The 21,647-nt window shown below is 43.1% G+C and overlaps 2 protein-coding genes across 3 annotated transcripts; one reads left to right on the top strand and one right to left on the bottom strand.

Annotated features, from left to right (window-relative positions):
* Positions 1-3,192: 3,192 nt before the first annotated feature.
* Positions 3,193-5,184, bottom strand: exosc6 (exosome component 6). The gene is made up of 2 exons (XM_034534884.1): positions 4,510-5,184; positions 3,193-3,849 (listed from the first exon to the last, which is right to left on the bottom strand). The coding sequence occupies exons 1-2, from the start codon at positions 4,785-4,787 to the stop codon at positions 3,315-3,317; spliced, it is 813 nt and encodes a 270-aa protein (XP_034390775.1). The 5' UTR covers positions 4,788-5,184; the 3' UTR covers positions 3,193-3,314.
* Positions 5,185-5,283: 99 nt separating this feature from the next.
* Positions 5,284-19,654, top strand: aars1 (alanyl-tRNA synthetase 1). 2 transcript variants are annotated; one of them, XM_034534873.1, is made up of 20 exons: positions 5,284-5,407; positions 7,786-7,943; positions 8,125-8,313; positions 9,874-10,019; positions 10,135-10,326; positions 11,396-11,540; positions 11,973-12,118; positions 12,248-12,356; positions 12,638-12,788; positions 13,423-13,547; positions 13,728-13,872; positions 13,977-14,155; positions 14,735-14,848; positions 15,008-15,214; positions 15,750-15,934; positions 17,291-17,399; positions 17,835-17,948; positions 18,039-18,245; positions 18,506-18,619; positions 18,717-19,654. In XM_034534873.1, the coding sequence occupies exons 2-20, from the start codon at positions 7,800-7,802 to the stop codon at positions 18,894-18,896; spliced, it is 2,901 nt and encodes a 966-aa protein (XP_034390764.1). In that variant the 5' UTR covers positions 5,284-5,407; positions 7,786-7,799; the 3' UTR covers positions 18,897-19,654. The 2 variants fall into 2 exon arrangements, with proteins under 2 accessions (XP_034390764.1, XP_034390765.1); XM_034534874.1 differs by having other exon boundaries at positions 5,292-5,407; positions 7,790-7,943.
* The last annotated feature ends 1,993 nt before the right edge of the window (positions 19,655-21,647 follow it).

The following is a 21,647-nucleotide window of genomic DNA, read 5'->3' as shown; positions in this document are numbered from 1 at the left end:
CAGGTCAAATCTGGCCTGTGAGAGGCTGGGCATCGAGAGAAGCCTGTGCTCCCCATACCATCCACAGACCCATGGCCTTGTTGAGAAGCTAAATGGAACAATACAGAGGTATGTTTTGTATTGCATGAATTTGAGCTCTTTATAGAATAACACACTGATTGCCTGATTCCTTTCTGAACAGGTAATTAGTAGTGATGCACTTTGTGAAAAAAAGGTTGCTTATCAAACCAAATGCCTGTATTTGATTCTTTGCATTTTTAGGTCCCTGAACAAACTAGTGGCAGAGAAGCCCACCCGCTGGGACAAAGTCCTTCAATCGACTATGTTTGCTCTTCGGACTAAGAAGCAGCTAACAACAAAATATAGTTCATATTATTTGATGTTTGGGAGGGAGGCACAGTATCCGTCAGAGGTGCCAAAAGAGTATGAGGTAATGTTCTCATCCTTTTTTAAAAGCTTGAATTTAGATTGATTTCCACAACATTGAAAATGTGGTTTGCGGCAGGTCACTGAAGATAAAGTCTGCAGTCTGGTGCAGAGGAAGACACTGGCTGAAGGACTACAAAATCAAAAAGCTGTTTTTCAAGCAGTGCAAGAAAACATAAAAATAAGCCAGGAAAAAGTTTAAAAAAAAGAAAAGCAGAAAGTGGCCAGGAGGACCAGTAACAAGTGGGGGATCAGGTACTCCAAAAGAATATACGCCAGGACCAGAGGAAAGGAGGCAAGATGGAGGCAGACATGTTGGGACCCTTTGTTATCATGCAACTAGAAGGAAAGAATGCTGTCCTGGCCCGAACAGGTAGTGCATTTTACAGCAAAGTCATCCGTGTTTAGTCTTTAACAACATACCATAAAAATAACGTGACAGAGGCTAAACGATGGAAATGTGTATTTCCTAGTTAGTCGACGTGGGTCCTGCCTCACGGATGTAAACAAAAAAACAGTTAATTCAAAAAACAGTTAATCTCGCACACCGGAAGCCATGCCCATGGCCAGGGCCGGAGTGGGGCCACTTTTCCAGGCTTTCCATTCATGACTCCTAAGTACAGAAACATGAATGCCTCTCATTGAGTAAGCAGTCATATAGAAGACTAAAAGGGCATTTGAAGCAGTTATATTCATGTCAAAGAAGGTTATGTTTAAGCTTGTTTAATACATTTGTACCATTAAAGATATGAAGGAAGAGCTGAATACCTTTTTTAGAGACATTCATGGATTCAAAGAGAAGATTGATCTGGTTGGTGATGTTTGTATTAAATACACATTATGTGTGGAAAGAATCAGAATCGGCTTCATTGGCCATGTATGTGTGCACGTACACTCCAACAACAGTGACAATTAATTGGGGATGTTGGAGCAGAAAGTGATGACAGTGCAAGTTGTGCAGATGGAGGTGATTAATTGTTCATCAGAGTGACAGCCAATGGGAAGAAGCTGTTCCTATGTCTGGTGGTTTTGGCGTAGTGCTCTGTAGCGCCTACCAGAGGGGAGGAGTTGGAACAGCTTGTGTCCAGGGTGTGAAGGTCTGCTGTGATCTTTCCAGCCCGCTTCCTGACTCTGTAGGTGTACCAGTCCAGGATGGAGGGCAAGCTGGAACCAATAGTTCTCTCAGCAGACCTGACTATCCGTTGTAGTCTGTCCCGTTTGGTGGCCGATCCAAACCACACAGTGATGGGAGAACAGCTAGGTGTGCAGGTTTGTGGTGGGAGGTTGAGGACAGTAGGTAAGTGTGGGGTACCCTGTACATTTGTGCATTGACTTAGGTACTTTGTGTCTAGAAACATTAGACTTTGTTAGATAAGCAGGTGAAGCCATTTTGTTTGTTTCTTAAGAGGTTAGCCAGGCCTAGTTTTGTTATCTTGATTTATTTTGTTTGGCACAACCACAACTGTCCCAACCTCTCCCAATTGATAGAACCTTTGGTTTTTGTGTTAACCGCATCCTAATAAATGTTATTTGAAACCGTTAGTCCTACTTTTCACTTATTCTTTGACTGCCATGTGTTCGTCCCACCCCCACCCCCCTAGACCGAGAAGGGGACGTAACAAGCCCCAGGTTCTTCTGACCACACCAGAGGACCAGCTGTTCAACCTCCCGTCTGTACGCAGACTCATCACTGTGCCTGATGAGGCTGTTGTGTCGTCTGTGAACTTCAGGAGTTTAACAGACACACCAACGACTGCACCCTGAGGTGCAGTGGGGAGAGCACACATCCCTGGGGGGCGCCAGTGCTGATAGGAGGGGTGTTGGATATGTTTTTTCCCAGCCTCACCTGCTGCATCCTGTCTGTCAGGAAGTTAGTGATCCACTGACAGGTGGAGGCGGGCACGGTGAGCTGGGAGAGTTTATGTTGAAGTACCTCCGGGATGAAGGTGTCGAACGCTGAGCTGAAGAGACCACAGATGTCTGGGCGACGGGCCTGTAGTCATTTAATCCTGTGATGGAGGATTTCTTGGGGACCGGGATGATCATGGAGCGCCTGAAGCATGATGGGACTTCACACAGTTACGGCCCTGTAGCCGTGAGCTGCACTTCTTTTAATCCGCCTGCTCCTCAGCAAGGTCTTCGTCAGCTTGATACACCTGGCAGTCGAGCCACAACTCTCAGCTCCTCCTTCTGAAGATCTCCACCAGTTGAGGGGAGGGGAAATATGCAATTGTAATGATTCCCTTTTCGTTTGTAAAAAATACATCTATTTTTAAACCTCTGGGGTATGCAGCCCACTGCGCAGTAGGGTTTCCCCCACTAGCCCCGCCTGCAAGTTCCCACTCAGACTTTACACTGTAATGACGTCACATATTCAAAATAAATAAATAAAATGTTTTTCTTAGCTCAAGGACATTTTACAAAATATACATGGTTCTAAAACATAATCCACAAACCATTTGGTGACTGAACATTAAGTCGGGACAGAGCAACTGAGTTTAGTATTCAAACTCCAGTTTCACAGCAGCATGGGATTTGTTTTCTCCCCCAGAGAACACAAGTTGAACCCGTTTCAAACCAAAACCTCCAGCAGAGCGGATCTTGAGTTGACCAAATTTTAAACAGGAGTCCATTTATGTAGTCATTTTCCACAATACATTCAGGAACCATACTAGCAACCTTATTAATCTACAAAGTGTGTTCATGGCTGTTGTGTAAGGCAAATTGGAAGTTTCACACCCCAAATACAGAATAGCCCATATGAGTGCATTGACACATTATTTAATGGAAAACACTGAAACATTTCCATTTCAAGAATATAATTGCAATCATAGGAAGCTGTAAAGTAGAAAAGCTATGGACTGAGTAGTTATTGGTGCCGGAGTCTCTCAGCTCTCTGGTGGTGGGGGCGCCGCCCTGCGTACAGCCTTGGACAGGGCTTGTTGGATGACCGGGTACAGTTTATAGCATCCCTCGATGCAGGTCCGCACCCCGGCTGTCAGAGTCTCTTCAGCCATTTCTCCATCTGACTGCAGCCCAGAAATCTGGTTCAGGCTGGGGAGGAATGCAACGGTCAGACCGCCCTGGTTGTCGCTGCAGCCGCTTTCCTCCACATAAGAAGGGTCGACCATGTAAGAGGTGCCATCCTGGCGCATGGAACAACCAAGCACCAGATCGTACATTTCGATCCCAGCGTCTGCGAGAGCGAGTGATGCGCACGTGACTGCATGGGCCAGAATGGAACCGCTGTTCTCAAGAACCATCACGTTGACCTCGATCTGAGAGCGAGGATATTTGTGGAGGCACACAGCTGGCTGCAGACTCTCGTGCAGCATCAGGGAGAGGTCCTTCTCCTGGCTCCCCTGAATCCAGGAGCCCCTCTCCCGGCAGGAGAATGGAGCGAAACGCATATCAGCGATCAACCTGGATACAAAGAGAGATACAATCATACAGCTTTGTTGTCTTTGTGAACTCTTCCTGTAGAACCCTATCACAAACATCAGTGTCCACTTCAAATGCAAGTAGGGATGCAGCTGCTTGAGGTAAAACCGAACTAAACTCATGGATGATTTTAAAGTGGCATTATAGGTTAAGGCATTTCATTTTTTGTATCCATAGTGGCAACTCTGGTAGTATATATTTTTTTTTATACGTTAGAAATAAATGTTCTCACTTTAATCACGCATATACAACTTCCGTGTCTTTTTGAAAACTTCTGTTAACATTGAGCTAACATAAGCTGTAACTTTAACTTAAACACACGTCACTTGAAACACACACCTAAACACTTTAACGTTATTTGTTGTCTGAGCACTTTATCTTGATCTTATATTTAATACATTGCACTGTTGCTGTCGCGTTGATTGTTGTTTGTCATGTCTAATGTTGCACCTTCCGCCCAAAAAAAATCCTCGTTTGTGTAAACATTCCTGGCAATAAACGGTTTCTGAATCTGATTCATATTTTATTTGACTGCTTATGAATTCAGGCAGAACGTGTAAGTCTCGCTTTGTCGCATGTGTTTACCGCGTTATTGATCAATAAACAAGTCGAAGGAAACACATTCATTAAATCCCTACATACCTTCCACATTTCATGTCGGTCTCATCTTTCCGCTCCGTTTCTCTGGGGCCGTAAACGCAGCACATCAACTTGGTGTTTCCAGCCTCAATGTACGCGGAGCCTTTAGCCTGGCTCACCAGCCCGCACCGGACAAACACGGGTCGGACGTCCACTTGGTCCCGCTGCCGGCCGTCCGCCCGGGGCCCGCGCGACGGAAGAACGGTCGCCGGTTTGCACAAAAACAGAGACGGGCTCTGAGACGCTTCTGGGCCGCGAACACGTTTGGTGTCAGTCGGCATGGCGCGTGGAAGTACGGTGCAAAACGAGTTGCGTCTGAACAAGTCCGGCAGAGAAAATCTTCCCCCGGGAAACACAGCGAGCTGAATAAAGATTCCGCCAATCGTGGCAGTAACGAGGACTAGCGTTACATTAGTGATATAAACATCTGATGTGCGGCTGCAGTAACAATCAATTATATGTCATTTGCATTATTGTGTCAACAAATCACAAATTATGACACAATTCTTGATACATATCCTGATGACAGAACTTAAACACCTAAACCAACGACCTGAAACTATCGTTGACGAGAACTTTTAAGTACACTTTTTATTGACAAACATGTGCACTACCACTTTTTTTAATCAAGCAGGTCAAAACATATCAATTGACACCGACGTCTTTTCCATTGCATCAGCCAAACCAAAGAAGTTTGTACCATTCATGCGGCGGGCTCGGCTAAGATTGACAGTAGGCTTGTCCAATAGAAATCTACATTGCCCAACGTACCGGTGCGGCCGGACCAATGGGCGGCGGCCATGGGCGTGTCCTCTTACTTTCTTTTGGTGGAGAAGCGTGAGCTAAAGCGTTGTGTCAGAGAGAGAAGTTACTGATTCATTCTGCGGGAATTGCGACCTCTGTGAGTATTATCTTTAGCTGAAGTGTTGTTGAAATACAAAACGCTTACCTTTCGCTAAAGAAGGTTCTCTGTTAGAGTTGTGTGCCTCTCTCTCTGGCGAGCCGGTCTGGCATTGCTAACGTCAGCTTGTCAAGCTAGCTCGCCTCTATTCACCACAGCAGGTAACAACCACCCGACGGTCTGATAATGCTGCATGGCGGCTTTTAGAAGCACTTTGTGATGAGCGCTCTGCGGTGGGACGTGCAGTGTTTTTGTGGAAACGATTTCTGAGCACTTGTTTACAGCGGAGATGAAAAGGTGACATGGGAGAACTATTGTTAGTCAGCAGGAGGAAAGGAAATTAACCCCCTGAGACGTCACGTTAGTCCTGCGGATTCAGTCGTTTGTGGTACTCCCCAATGGAAATGTGTTTACTTTATTTTGAGAAGCACGGGCCTGCTCTGCTTACTAACTTGGCAGTTTAACTCTCTGGACATGAAGACGTTGAAACCTATCTGAGCTCGTGATTACAGATAAGGCCCAACACAATGTGTTCATCCTTTTTTATTTTTTTCAATGACTTAATTTTTTGTTGTCACTGTATTCTCCTGTTGTCAGTTATTGTATCATTTTTTCCCCCATTTCTTTGTCCTTTGTTAGGGTTTTCTGCTTTATGACGAGAAGCAATTACTATTATTATTATTATTATTATTATTATTATTATTATTATCTTCACAATACACCAGGTCTGTTCCAAAGTTTCCATCCCATCACCCAAAGGTCTCCACTTTTTGTCGTTGCCAACCGGGTGGTTTCGTAGTCAGGATGGGGATGGTGGCTGTTTACCGTCTGCTTGCTGGCCCCAGAGAGCTGAAGGCATTGGCTGGGTGGTTTCTTCTTTTCCCAGCTAGTTTATGAATGACTCCACTAATGGGAATTCTACTATACTGCGTTTTAATTATAGGCATCATTGTTACTGTAGCTATGGTGCTTGGTGGAAAGATCCTTCAAATCCTTAATGGCTTTAGTTTTTCCCTATGTAATTAAATGCTCTACTTTTGATTGTGTTCATTGATGTGACCCCAGAATTGCTTAACAGCTGCTACGATAGTTCCCCCCACCATTCTCTGAACTTCATGGTAACTGTTAAGTATCAAACTGAAGCTCCACCTGATCAAAATACTCTCATTGTTTTGCCCTGAATGCAATCAAGCCTTGAGGCTTTTATGTGGGTGCATTTCACCGTTGAGAAACAGTGAGCACAAAGAACGCAACATAAGTCATCAGTAATTGTGGATGCAAAACTGCTCAATCTAAATCTGTTCTCAGGTTGACAGCAGTGCCCTGCAGCATGGAAAGCCTCACCTGCATCACAGGTTTCCTGAGTTGCCTTTGGGTTTTATGAGAAGATCCACAGACGATATGTTGTTGGAGGGAAATGACAGAGCAGAATGTTTCTGCCAAGACTGCTTGTTGGGAAACGCTTAAAAACTGACTTGACTTTAGGCACAGAAAAAAGTAAAACCATATGCTCATATTGGTTTATAACACACATTATGGATGTTGTAAGCAGATGGAAGCGTTGAATAAACTTGCCATTGCTGTAACTATTAGGCCAACTGCTTCTATGGGCGTGTAGGAGCTGAGAGTCACACCAGGCAGCATAGCCAGCCCTCTGTTTAGTAGTTGACAAATACTGTGTTGATAACGTGGAAATCTACGTACAACTAAATAATAGTTATAATAAATCTACTGAAAAGGCAAATGAGAAATTACAACGATGAAATATAGGTCTGTAGCCCAGCCGGGAAATTAAATTGGGCTACCTGATCAAGGCAAAGGCATGTCAAAACACAGTATTGCTATAAAGCATTATTTGGGCAAAATGACTCACAATGGCCAAATACAACTAGACATATTGAAGGGATAGCTATCATGGTATAAATGGTACATAAAATGTTCCATGATGAATGGCAATTAATATCATCAGTCACAAGTTTGGTCATGTTGCCCAAAAGTTTTTTTTCCCAGTAAAGTATTGAATCTCCAGTGTTTGTATTTATTTATATGTCCCAGCGTCTTTCCTGTGCCGTCAACATGGCTGATTCAACGAGGGGAAACCGTTAATAAACTTGCTTCATTAATGTTGAAGAATACACTTGACATTTTTGGAATGTATTTTTAATCATGATTATCATATGAACCAGTTTGTTTTAACCTCTATGACTTAGACTAATCTCCAAACTTCTTTAGATAATATACTTACCATGCTGTTAGGATTACTACTCATTTACATATATACATATGTTCATGTTGTCACTGTGCAACACATTCAGAACAAGTGAACTGGACATGGAGCTGAATTATACAGTATTCATTGTTGTGTATTTTTTGCCCAGACAGCTGACTCAGAATGGACTCCTCTTTGAGTGCTGCTCAAATCCGCGAGAAGTTCATTGACTTCTTCCGTCGCTATGAGCACAAGTATGTCCACTCGTCTGCCACCGTACCACTGGACGACCCCACGCTGCTCTTCGCCAACGCTGGCATGAACCAGGTACACTGTGCGTCTCCTCACAACCCTCCCAAAACATCTGTGCGCCTCTGCGCTAAGATGTAAAAAAATCTTTTTATCCCTACCCACTACTTTTTTTTACCTTTTGACCCAGTGCTGTATTTCTAGGCTCCTTGAAGCAAACACATCTCACAAATGTGCCTTTTGTGCCGCTTCCTCTTAGTTTAAGCCCATCTTCCTCAATACCATCGACCCGTCCCACCCCATGGCCAGGCTGCGTCGTGCCGCCAACACCCAAAAGTGTATCCGTGCAGGAGGCAAGCACAACGACCTGGACGATGTGGGTAAAGACGTCTACCACCACACCTTCTTCGAGATGCTGGGGTCCTGGTCCTTTGGGGACTACTTTAAGGTATTACGCTGTCATACTTCTCAGTTATCATTGCAATTGAAAATTGGAATCATTTAATCATCAAGTAAACCAGATTGCTCAATCAGACAAAAACAAATAAAAGGTGCAATCACTTTTGGTAGAACAAAGTTATATATGTGCAGAAAATAACAAATATATGGCAAAAAAATAGTGTATTGGGGCTGCAATTAACTTGTTTTGCACTGAATATCTTTTTAAGATAATATCAATAAAGTGCAACCTGTGAAAAACTAGTTCAAATATTTGGCAATAAAGAGTTTACACTGCATATCTTTTCAAAACAACAATAACGTGCAACCTGTATGAGCCATCATGTTTTATCAGTATTAGTGGCTCCAATGAGCTGGCTTTCCACTACAAATCTTTTTGAAATGGGGTTGCAGGCTTGATACGGCCACTCTCAATTCATGCTCAATGTTGAGCTAGATCTGTTTTTTGTTTTGAGAGGCAACAGCAGAAAAGCCGATCTCACAGAGGTAGGATGTGGCGAGTCGCCAAGAATCTTCGCAGTCGCGCATAAGTAACCTGTTATGGCGTAACATAACGTAAACATTTACACAAAAGTACATTTTGCATGTATTTTTTAATGACTTTGTACTTTTGTAATATGTGAAGTTCTCAATAAAGTTAAAACAATTATGCATTTCCCCTTGCGGTACCTGTAATACCACTGCGCCCCACTAGAGGGACACGTCTCCCGTTTGAGAAATACTGCCTTACAGTAATTAAACAGATACCGGTATCAATATTTTTTTACAAGTTAAACAGCCTTGATACATATCCCTTAAATGTTGTTTTCTATATGTGACCTAAATAGTAAGTAGGACAGTTTGCAGTAGGAAAAAAATCAGTTTATCACTGCATAGTTTGAGGCGTTTCTGTGCTGCATTTTCTTGCCACTTATCGGCGATCATGTGCACCAATACTGATATGTCTGCAATAAGCGTCTGCAATAAGTTCCTTGCACATTTTGTCATCTGCTGCAGTGCCCTTCATTTTGACTTGAAGATAAAGTGGTAAACTACAGAATTGCTTTCACTGTGGCTGAGTATGTGTGGCTTTGTGAATATAAACATGGTCTAATTGTTTCTTTCTGCTGAGTTGATACTTTGTTTTACCCGTGCTAGGGAATTGTAAAGTTCAACTATTACTTTCTGGGATCTCAAATCTATTAAAAAGGATTCTTGATTTAAATACTAGCAATAGGACATCCAAAGTAACATCTCTAAAAATGGCTTATTTTAAGTTCCCAGCTAAGTATTAACTCTGAAGTGTATCCCTGTACGCTGAACTGCGCAAGGGAATTTAATATTATGCCTCAGCGTCTTTTCTCTGGCGTCAACATGGCTGGTCCAACCATTAATACATTTGCTTCATTAACGTGCAAGAATAGACTTGAAATTTTAAGAATAGATTTTTTTAGTCATGTTTGTCATATGAACCAGTTTTCATTTTTTTCACCTCACAAACCGGAAGTGTGCTGTCAAGTCACTTCTCTCGTCTCGCCTCCTTCTGCGTCTCCCCTCCTTCCCCTTGCAGCACCTGGCCTGTAAGCTGGCCTTAGAGCTGCTGACCCAGGAGTTTGGTATTTCCATAGACCGTCTCTATGTCACCTACTTCGGGGGTCACGCTGATGCAGGCCTGGAGCCGGACCTGGAGTGCAAACAGATCTGGATCGACCTGGGGTGAGCCTAGCTTGTGAACGAGATACATTGGTGAACGCGCCAGATGAAGGCATTTGCTTCAGGGCATCTTTGAGCAACTTTTAATAATCACCCCCGCTCCCTGTGTTCCTCTCAGGGTGGATGAGGCTCGCATCCTGCCAGGCAGTATGAAGGATAACTTCTGGGAGATGGGGGACACCGGTCCCTGCGGTCCTTGCAGTGAGATCCACTTTGACCGCATCGGAGGGAGGGACGCCTCTCACCTGGTGAACATGGACGATCCCAATGTCCTGGAGATCTGGAACCTGGTGTTCATTCAGTTCAACAGGTAACAGACTTACACAAACACACAGTCACTGGTCAGAGTATCAGCAAACCTTCAATGCAATTCCTCATTGTATGTATGTCTACTAAAAGCACTTTTTGCCGCAGACAGGCTGATTGTTATTATACACGTCTGACAACATTATGGAAAGGACAGAGAAAAAACACTTTCCTTTTTACGTTTCACTACATCAGCCTGTTTTTTATTGTGTCTTTCGAGACGCGTCATGCGATAACCATCCGTGTGCATCACTTTTTCTTCATCTTCTTTCTATATTATCGTGACCCTCTTTTCTTTTTTCTGAGCTTTTTTCTAAATGCTGCACATATGTAGACCAAACAACTCACAACTCAACGGCTCATTGCTTTTCAGGCGGCATTGTTCAGAGGTTTTCTGGTCAGATTGCATTTATTCACACAGCCACACCTAGATTACTTACTTGTTTACTGTTGGTCTTTCTGGTTCATCGCGTTTGTTTACTCCTTCACTCTAACATCGCACCACTGTCTGTTTTAGTCGAGACTGGTAACCAGTTCAGTGAGATAGATAGATAGATATATATATATATATATATATATATATATATATATATATACATACACACAGAGTGCCTAACTGATTGCAACACACCTTTTCGGAATTTGGACACACCTTTTTATTGTCAACTGTTTTGTACTACTGAATCATATGTACTCACCATCTCTCCACCCCTCTTTACAGTTTGTTTTATTGTCTGTGCAGTACAACTAAATTGTACAGGTTATTATTATTTTCTTTTTGCATGTGATCTGGTTTTATGAATTTAATCTAATCACTTGGCCTGTGTAAACTCATAATCTGGTTCCTAAAATGGTTTGAAATGTGTGGATTTTGCATGACAGAAGAACCAGGAAAGAAAGGTTTTTGTAATAAAACAGAATAATTGCTCATACCCCAAATAATCAAAACTGTATGATCCTCTTTCAACAAATGCATACAGTAAGAAAAACCTGTGTTCCCTCCCATGGCGAGGCTACTTAGTCGAAAGTGCTCACTAAATTAATCTGTTTTTGACTCTTGCTTCTTTGCCTAGAGAGTCAGAGACCGAGCTGAAGCCCCTGCCTAAGAAGAGCATCGACACAGGGATGGGCCTGGAGCGCCTGGTGTCCATACTGCAGGGCAAGATGTCCAACTATGACACCGACCTCTTCGTCCCGTACTTTGAAGCCATTCAGAAGGTAACGAAATGCACCCGATGTGTGTAACTGAATGGAAGTGCAGAAACATCTCACTTATGGGGCGACTGTGGGTCAGTGGTCAGTGGTTAGCAGGTCTGTCTTTCAATCAGGGGGTTGGTGGTTCAATCCCCGCCCTAGTCGATGTGTCCTTGAGCAAGACACTTAACCCTGAATTGTTCCCTGTAGCTGTGTCTACAGTGTATGAATGTAACATGATTGTAAGTCGTTTTGGATAAAAGCATCAGCTAAATGACATGTAATGTAATGTAAACTTATCAGTTAATGCTAACCGTGTGAATGCTAAATTCTGCGTGATCCAAATCATTCTTCATCTTCAACTATTAGCGCTTTAATTTCCTTTTTTAAAGCTGAAACTCCAATCAGGACTCCCCACTCTAAGAATCCAAGGCTGATTCCTTGTGTTTGTTTCAGGGTACAGGTGCTCGACCGTACACCGGTAAAGTAGGTGCCGAAGATACTGACGGCATTGACATGGCCTACCGTGTGCTGGCTGACCACGCCCGCACCATCACCATCGCCCTGTCGGATGGCGGCCGGCCTGACAACACAGGACGAGGGTGAGACATTAAAGTGTACTGGGATTTGTGATTGCAGATTAGACTTGTTCAGACGACGTGGCTTTGAATGCAGTGATTTGCAGTTTTTCACACTTCATCTTAATGTTTTGCCGTTCATGCCTTGTTTAGCTATGTGTTACGGAGGATCCTGCGCCGCGCAGTGCGATACTCTCATGACAAGCTGGGAGCTCAGAGAGGTTTCTTTGCCACTCTGGTGGATGTGGTGGTCGATTCCTTGGTGAGATTTATTATTTATTTTGACTTTCTTTTGATTCTGGCCTCGATGGTCTATGACCGATATAAACTTGAAAGGACTCGTCCTTAAACGTTGTTTTCTACAAGTGTAATGAGCTGTTGGACGAAAGGTTAGCACAGATATGTCCAGTACTGGTGCTATCTATATGAAATTCTACCCCCAACTTTATGCATTATACTCGCACAATTGTCCTACCTGAGGGGACCTCCTCTCTACGTTCCCTCTTATCTTTTCCATGTCTTCTTTCACTCTCATACCTCCAGGGCAATGCCTTCCCGGAGCTGAAGAAAGATCCAGAAATGGTGAAGGACATTATTATTGAGGAGGAGGAGCAGTTCCTCAAGACCCTCAGTAGGGGACGCCGTATCCTTGACCGGAAGATCATGAGTCTGGGAGACAGCAAGACCATTCCAGGTGAGACCCAGTTAATCGGAAGCTTTGCCACTGGCATGTGCGCACGTTGGAAGGAGTTTAGGTTTATTGTCAGGTATTATGTGTTGGAACAGCTTTAAACTTATCATTTGAACAGGTTTCTTTCATCCTTTCTAAAACTCATGGGACCCCTCACGACCCAGGTCCCTTATCTCTTTGCTCTTCCCTCCCGCTTGCTTTTTGTTCCTGCTTCTTCTTTTAATCCAATCAGAATGTGTTTGTTGCGGTTATAGAAAAAAGAATTTGAAAAGCTAAAATCCAGATCTTTCAAGCCGTGACGACAGATTGTAGTCTACCTCAGTTTTTAAACACATTTCCTTTTTGTCCCAAAGGGTCGGTATAATTTGTGCACAAAATGAGACGCTCATTCCAAAGTACAAGTCTTACATTGCATTTAATGCATTAATTGCATTCCCAATTGCTGTGTTGGAAATACAATAACAGCAACAACGCTTTTTCCATCAAACTTCTCTCAGATTGATCAAAAATGCTGACTGCATTTGTATGACATTTGTTTACTGTTTGACTTGATGGGTCTCTGAGCATTACTCCTTCAGACAGATGCATCTTTTTCTTCTTTTCTTTTTTAACCCTCTCTCTGCCTGTGTGCATCCAGGTGACACAGCATGGCTGTTGTATGACACGTACGGATTCCCCCTGGACCTGACCTCCCTCATTGCAGAGGAGAAAGGCATGGCGGTGGACATCGATGCCTTTGAAGAGGAGAAGAAGGCAGCACAGGTGAGGAGATGGAGGGAGAGGGCAAGGGAACTTTCTGATTGTTTGTTTGAATTTGGCCTTGGCTGTGTCCACAGTGTATGAATGTAATATGCTTGTAAGTCACTTTGGATAAAAGCGTCAGCTAAATGTAATGTGTGTGTGTGTGTGTGTGTGTGTGTGTGTGTGTGTGTGTGTGTGTAGTTAAAGTCCCAGGGCAAGGGGGCAGGAGACGTCGACCACATCATGTTGGACATCTACGCCATCGAGGAGCTGAGAAACAAGAACATCCCCGCAACAGATGACTCTTCCAAATACAAATATACCTCTGAGGAAAACGGCAACTACAGTTAGTGATTTTGCGTGCTCACCAGCAGACGTTTAAGTCCAGTTTGGGCGGCTGTGTTTTTCGGGACCTCCACACACTAACTCTCCACCTGTCTGCTTGTCTAGAGTTTGAGCAGGCCTCATCCACGGTGCTCGCCCTGCGCTGCAACCGCGCCTTCTGCGACAGCGTGACCACGGGTCAGGAGTGCGGCGTGCTGCTGGACCAGACATCCTTCTATGCCGAGCAGGGCGGTCAAACATTCGACGAGGGCTACATGGTTCGAGAGGACGACAGCACAGGGGACGTAAGTGCAACGCAAATAAAGAAAACTACAATGTTGATTGCAGGGTGCTTCTCAGCACGAGCTCCACTGATGCTGTTTGAGAGAGTTTTGTAAAAGCATCATAAGGGAGGAGGTATTTAAAAAAGAGTCAGAGTATTTTCGGGGTTGGTGTGTTGCATTTTTCCCAAAACTGCATAGTGGTCACGTTGCAGGTAGGAAACTAAAACCCAGGTTTCTGCAGACGTTAACATTTAATTTGTTAACTTGAGAAATGACACTATCATTTATTTGGTGTTAAAAAAATGTAATTCCTTTTCATCTATTATTATCCTTTGAAAACGGTGATATTTCCAGCCTTTGGCCCGTCTCATGAGTGAGAACCTGAGACAATCTGTCAAAAACAAATGTATTCAAAACTAATGTCAGCGGTTTGTTTCTCTTTTATGTCTTTTTATATGCTTTCTCATCCTCGTTTTTGCCGAGGACGTGAAGACTTAAAGGAACCTCCTCTGCCTTCATACATTTTATTTTCTCTTCTGTATTCCACACTGTTACCAAAAACCCTTCAAAGAAAAGTGTCTTTCTTCCCCGTCTTTACAGCGGACGGAGTTCACGGTGAAGAACACGCAGGTTCGAGGAGGTTACGTTCTCCATCTGGGGACGGTCTATGGCGTTCTGAAGGTTGGAGACCGCATTACACTACGCGTAGATGAGGTGAGATCACATGCAGTTTACGTCCACAGAATCAAGTTACATGCATGATATTGAGGCAGTTAAGTGGCGTAACGAGCAGTTTGTGACTTTATTTTTGCAGCTCTGTCTGTTTTATGGCATCTGGGTGAAGCTGTGATCACATTCATATTCTCTTTCCAGGCTCGTCGCAGGCCCATCATGAGCAACCACACAGCTACACACATCTTGAACTTCGCCCTGCGGGGGGTGTTGGGGGAGGCAGACCAGAGGGGCTCCCTGGTGGCCCCCGACCGCCTGCGATTTGACTTCACTGCTAAAGGTGCCCTGAGTACGGGGGAGGTCCGTCGCACTGAGGAGATCGCTTGTGCCATGATAAAAGAAGCCAAGGTCAGTGGGGGAATAAGCATGAAACGAAATCACACAACAGATTGTAGTTCATTTTCACCGAAAGGGAACATTTTGCTTTTTTCGCTAACGGTTTTAAAGGATCTCGCTCAAGGTTTTGTATGAATATACCTTGAATAGGTAGCACTTAAATGCCGTAGGAGCACTTAAATGTCCCTTACCAATAGCACTTTGTTGTTTAGCACTTTAGTAGCACTTAAATGGCACTTACGGATAGTACTTTGTAGTTTAACTTTATTGAAGAAATTGTACTTGCTTGATTCTTGTTGTTCTGAGTTTGGACTCATGGTTTAATGCACTTATTGTAAGTCGCTTTGGATAAAAGCGTCAGCTAAATGACATGTAATGTAATGTAATGTAATAAGTCAATGCTTAATGTCTCTTGCTGAAGAGATGACCAAATGATCCTTATTAAAGTTTCACACGGGCTTGCCTCTGATGTAATACTCATGATTATTGACTCCATCTAAACCATCAGCTGACAGGTGCTTTCTCCCCCATGCTTTGCTCTCTCCAGCCGGTGTACGCCATGGAAGCCCCACTAGCAAAAGCGAAGGCCATCCAGGGCCTGCGTGCCGTGTTTGATGAGACTTACCCCGACCCCGTCCGAGTCGTGTCCATCGGTATTCCCGTTGAGGAGCTGCTGGAGAAGCCCGACAGCACTGCTGGTTCTCTCACCTCCATTGAGTTTTGCGGGGGAACGTGAGTGTTGATGCTTTATTCCATTTCTCATGCAGTTGTCATCAAGTATTCCTGTTTTATGAATAGAGCATTTTTTAATCCCAGAGGTTAGATAAGGAGTTTGTTTGCATATCAAGAGTCAGTAATCTAAGAACAACTTTTGTCACACACATATGTTCATATCTCAATGAAAAGTTAATTAATTTCATTAATTCAATTCAAAAAGTGAAACTCATATTATATAGATTCATTACACACAGGGTGATATATTTCAAGCAATTATTTATTTTAATTTAGATGATAATGAAAACCCAAAATTCAGTATCTCAGAAAATTAGAACATTAGACTAGACAATTTAAAAAAAGGATTTGTAATACAGAAATGGTGGCCTACTGAAAGGTATGTCCATGTACTGTATACAGTATGCACTCAATACATGGTTAGGACTTTTTGCATTAATGCGGCGCGGCATAAATTAACTTTTTGATGACATTGAGATGCACAATTCACACATCCTGTTTTCAGTGTCAGCTGTTAGTCTAAATCAGATGACCACATTTCTGAAAAGACAATTCAAGAAGGGTATAAAAGTTATAATATAATGTAGCAGAACTAGCTGAGCAGGGGAAACGACAAGTGCCACGTCAACATGATGATGAGGTGTTTCTTGAAAATTAGTAAAGTAGCAGAACCAAAACACACGGCAGGAAGGAACGTTTAAATCCGTTGGCCTTTTAGTTTTCTCCACTCTGCTTTTGATCGTGTGTTTGTCATAAAGCGGACGCAAGGGTTGCCGCTAATTACGGGTCATGTTCTCACATCGACCTCGGAGACATAGAGTCGTTCCTGAATCTGCATGAAACCAACGTTTTTTTAGAAGTGTCGGACCCGCATATCTGCAGTGTGTAACGTGGAAACCATTAATTGGATTTGTCCAGCGATTTCGACTTGCTCTACTGACCTTTACAGTGTCTGCTCCGCACTGTAAAATCCACCTGATAGCCAAGATGTCCCCGCCCTCGCATAAATGGAACACTTGATTGCTGTCAAAAGTGATTCCCAAGCTGTATTTTATGTGCATTGGTGTTGAAACCGACCCTTGGTTACTGTTTTGAGTTGGTTCTGATTCAAGCACTGGAGGAAACATTCTGCCGCTTCAGGTTTATAAATATTCCACTTTTATTAAGCTGTTTTTGTGCCTCCTGATGTTGTTTTAAACCGCAGGCACTTCGAAGAACCCCTTGTTTCTGTTGCTGTTCTGCGATGTTTTCTCTCTCCCGTTCATGTTCCTCCTCCTGGCCGCTCTCCTCCTCGCGTACCTCCCACAGTTGTGTAGCGCTTCTGGTAATGTGCTGTTGCTTTCTGTTTTTGTGCAGCCATCTCCAGAACTCAGGTCACGCCGCGCCGTTTGTCATCGTCTCGGAGGAGGCCATCGCTAAGGGCATCCGCCGCATTGTTGCTGTGACGGGAACAGAGGCCCAGAAGGTACACGCTAATATACACACACACACACTTGCTTCCAGCATTATGCCCAGAAAAGTGTATGTCTACATCTACAATGAAATGATAACTTGTTACAATGATTTTCTTGCCACTCATAAAACCAAACTAGATGAAAATGTGTCCCCAGTGATGAAACTTTAATGAAGCTCGGAATGGTAGTAAACATGGTGCTAGAAAGCAGCATTTTTGCACCCCCCCCTACTCTCCGGGCCCCAAGGACAAATTAATCTCTACTATTTTTAGACAACAGTTGCTGTTTGATCCTCCTTGTTATCTTTATTGTATTTCCCTCTTCCTTACTCCGTCCACCGCTCTGCTGCTTTTCCTTTCTTCTCTCCCTCCATGTTTTTCTCGTCGCCCTTGTCTCGCTGCTGCCTGCACTGCTCATGCCTCGCGTGTCTCATTTACATTCTCCAGGCCCAGAGGAAAGCCGATTCCCTGCTCCAGTCTTTGTCCGGACTGGGAGACAAGGTGAAGCAGCAGACAGCCCCGAACAAGGACGTTCAGAAAGACATCTCCGACATGACGGAGGTAAAATGGCTTCTTTCTTTTTTTTTTGCGCTCCCTGCATCTCAATAGAACAACTGTGAGGTGGTCCCAACATGTCCGTCCTCCCTGCAGTTGTTAGGCACAGCAGTGGTCTCCCAGTGGAAGAAGGACGAGATGAGGGAATCGCTAAAGGGCCTGAAGAAGACCATGGACGACTTGGACCGCAACTTCAAGGCTGACATCCAGAAGAGAGTCTTGGAAAAGACCAAGGAGGTGATAGAAAGCAGCCCGAACCAAGCGCTGCTGGTCATGGAGATGGAGACCGGAGCCTCAGCCAAGGTGAGAGCCAAGATTGTATTGAAAGATGGACTGAACGGAGGTAACTGATTGTAGTATTGCCCATTTTTCCCAGCCAGTCTCATATTTTACATTATTATATTGTCATTGCCACGAGACAAAATCAGTCCATTGGTTCTGACCTTGACACATCAACAGTGCTAATTGGGAGACTTTTTATTTTTCTCTTTTCTTTCGTGCCTCCCCGTTTCTCCCCGTTCCCTTCTTGCTGCTCTTCACATTTTTCCTTTATCCTTTCTCAGGCACTCAACGAGTCACTGAAGCTGCTGAAGTCGCAGTCTCCACAGACCGCTGCCATGCTCTTCACCATAGACCCAGACGCCGGCAAGATTACCTGCCTGTGCCAAGTCCCACAGGTAACGTGGCCATTCATTCAGTCAAAGCAATTCAGTGGCAAGTAAAAAAAAATAATTAAAAAAAACATTTAACCCTGAACACCCCTTCTCTCTTCAGGACGTGGCCAAACGTGGTCTAAAGGCCAGCGAGTGGGTTCAAGAGCTGTGCCCGCTGCTGGACGGCAAAGGAGGCGGCAAGGACATGTCGGCCCAGGCCACGGGCAAGAACACTCAGTGCCTGCAGGAGGCGCTGCAGATGGCCAACCAGTTTGCACAGCTTAAACTGGGGGAGAACTAAGAGCAGAGAGATGTTTAGTGTGTGAGGAGGAAGAGAAGGAAGGTTGCGAACATAGGTTGTGTCGCAGAGTGGAAAAAAAGTCATACAAGTCCTCTGTCTTAATTGAGTTAGAAATCACAGAATATCCTCCTCTTTCCCCTTTAGTAACAAAAGATTAGGTTGAAAAAAAGCTCCCGGGTTTCTTGCTCACTATGTTGACGGACGACACTCTGCCAGCAGTAACTGAGCCACTCATTTATTAACACTATGATTGATTAATCTCTGTGGAAGTAAAAAGATCTAATGTAGTTAAGTGGAAGAGGGCAGCAGATAATTTGAGTCTCATTTCAGTGTCTCCACTGCACTATTGCATGCTTGTGACAGAAAAACAGATGCACCTTTGATCAATTTAGCCCCCGGCAAGTACTGCACAGCTCAGATGAAGCGACTAATACTGATGCTCCATCCATCAAGAGTGAGCAAAAGCCAGAGTTCTCCTGTGATTGGTTGGACTTGAGTCTAACAAGCACTAGATGTATCATTGTCTCGCTTTTCAAATAAACAGCCATTATCTGAAATGCAAGTAGTCTATGGGTTAATTTTAGTAAAGAAATCAACCGTATAAAAATGATCCATGAAAGTGTCCAATAATTAATCTGTGTAACGTAATTTTCTGACATTTAATATTTATCGAATGTAGAAAATGTCTTCTTATTTTTACCATTGTAGCTGTTCCATGTCACGTTATGAGGATGGAATAAATACTGCTGTCCACCTTGCTTCTTTAAAATGTGTGATATGTTTTGATTCACTTCAGGGAGGAAAGTACGAACTGGTTGGACCGATCATTTATTTTTAAAAATGACTGAGGTGTAAATGTATTTGTAAGTTGTAGAAACGTATGTTATTAACACTGTTGCTTTGAAGAGAGTGGATATTGTATACACTGTTTGACAGTTGCAGATTTGGTAAATTATTCTTACCCGGCAATAACATGTTTGGCCACTTGGGGGAGTGGAAACAAGCTGAATATACAACACTGACATATCAGCACTTCAGTTAATTATTGAACTTGATAGCAAATGGTTGCCAATGTACATATCCCGCTTTAAACCCAATGTGCCCTGCTTCTTGCATGATTTAGTATTTGCTTGCTGATAAAAGCAAACTGGTTTCTAGTTTAACGCCCCGTGATGTTTACCAGGCTGTTTGTCATTTAGTGCTGGCAGGAAGTGTGCGGTGGTGTTTTTAGTGCAAAGTGAGCTAAAACAAAAAAATCATACCCTCTCAATTAGATATTATTAGATGTGTGAAAATTTTTACCTTAAATATAAAATCATCTAAAGCTATGAAACAAGTGAAAAGTTTAATATTTTTTCTGTATGAAGTCACATAAAATGTAAATATTAAAAAGTCTATATAAAAAAAAATTCTATATCGGTGTATATTCGCCTGAAATTAAGAATAGTTGTGTTTTCATTTCCCCTTCACCTAGTTCACCTAGCCAGCCGCCATGTTGCAATCTGAAACCTCACTGATGACACCAAATCTCACACACTGGACCTTAAGAACCGTAGGATACCCCAGTATCCAGCAACAGAACACCAGTTGTGCCAAATTTTAACCAAATTTCAAAATTACACCCCCACATTATTGTAGTAGCCAAGTGGAAACCAAACACACAATCAGACTCTTACCTCATGTTTCTTGAAGCTTTTATTTGTACAATAGCATACGATACAAAGAGTTTGATCACATATCATACGGATGTTTCAATGTAGTAAATACACGTGCAGCGTACTACCTTGTTCAAAAGGCAGTCCCACTGAAGAATGAGATGTTAATGCTTGAACTATGATGACGGATCCAGACAGCAGGAAACCACCTACATTTCAACGATTTCACCCATCCAAACTCGGACATCAATCTTTTTAAATCCCTGGATCACTTCTTCTCCTACAGTATTTATTTCATATGCGCCACCAGTGAGATGTATTGACTAAGCAGCCTTTAATCCTATTTGATATGTCATACTTGATTGAGAGTACTAGCACAACAGCTTACAGAGGTTAGCGTTGTTGGTGTAACAATCTGATGTGTGCGGTCTGGAGCACAGTGACTACTAAAAAGCTGTCCTTGTCTAATGCAGACCAGTGAGCTGATGAGGCTTTCCTCAACTCGGCCTCAAACAGCACGATGCCAACAGTAGCCGGCGATGTCATTATGCCAACAAGCTGGACTGGCAGTAATTTTGATCGGGATGTATTTGTTCCTTAAAGCTCTCTAACAGTCAGTTAAATGTATGCCACTGATGCAAACGTTATTCTAAATTACCCAAGAACACCTTAAAGGGGACATATCATTACAAAAACTAAAATTCAGTATCTTTTTTATAGGCTACCTAGATAAAAAAAAACATGTGATTCAACAAGCCATTCAGATGTGGCTGCTCATCCTATGTCAAATTTGAGGGTAAATACAGGTGTATTAAGAGACAGTATGGAAAAAGAATGTGTTTTTATTATTAGGTAAAAACAGACAAACATGTTCTAGTTGAAATTCCAAATCCAACTATATGAACCTGAACAATTGAAAATATGTCACCTTTAAACCCAGCAACCAGAAGGAAACAAATTGAGATGTGAGTGGTGTTAAAAAAGCTGTGATTTTCTTTTCTCTAGCACAGATGTTGTCTTTTTTACAACTCAAGACACTGACTGGACTGTTTCTCCCCAGCCAGGTTGCAGCAAATTGATCCAATTCTCTTATTTG

The sequence above is a fragment of the Cyclopterus lumpus genome, chromosome 6, assembly GCF_009769545.1.
Source record: "Cyclopterus lumpus isolate fCycLum1 chromosome 6, fCycLum1.pri, whole genome shotgun sequence".
NCBI classification, from domain to species: domain Eukaryota; kingdom Metazoa; phylum Chordata; class Actinopteri; order Perciformes; family Cyclopteridae; genus Cyclopterus; species Cyclopterus lumpus.
Note: the sequence above shows the minus strand (reverse complement) of the source record. Positions and strands in the feature narration are given on the sequence as shown.

Excerpts from the sequence above, each read along its gene's own strand:
- exosc6 (XM_034534884.1), bottom strand. The coding sequence starts at position 4,787 with ATGCCGACTGACACCAAACGTGTTCGCGGCCCAGAAGCGTCTCAGAGC. Across the intron at positions 3,850-4,509 it reads ACCGACATGAAATGTGGAAG|GTTGATCGCTGATATGCGTT; the intron begins GTATGTAGGGAT and ends CTTTGTATCCAG.
- aars1 (XM_034534873.1), top strand. The coding sequence starts at position 7,800 with ATGGACTCCTCTTTGAGTGCTGCTCAAATCCGCGAGAAGTTCATTGAC. Across the intron at positions 13,548-13,727 it reads AGGAGAAGAAGGCAGCACAG|TTAAAGTCCCAGGGCAAGGG; the intron begins GTGAGGAGATGG and ends GTGTGTGTGTAG. Across the intron at positions 13,873-13,976 it reads TGAGGAAAACGGCAACTACA|AGTTTGAGCAGGCCTCATCC; the intron begins GTTAGTGATTTT and ends CTGCTTGTCTAG.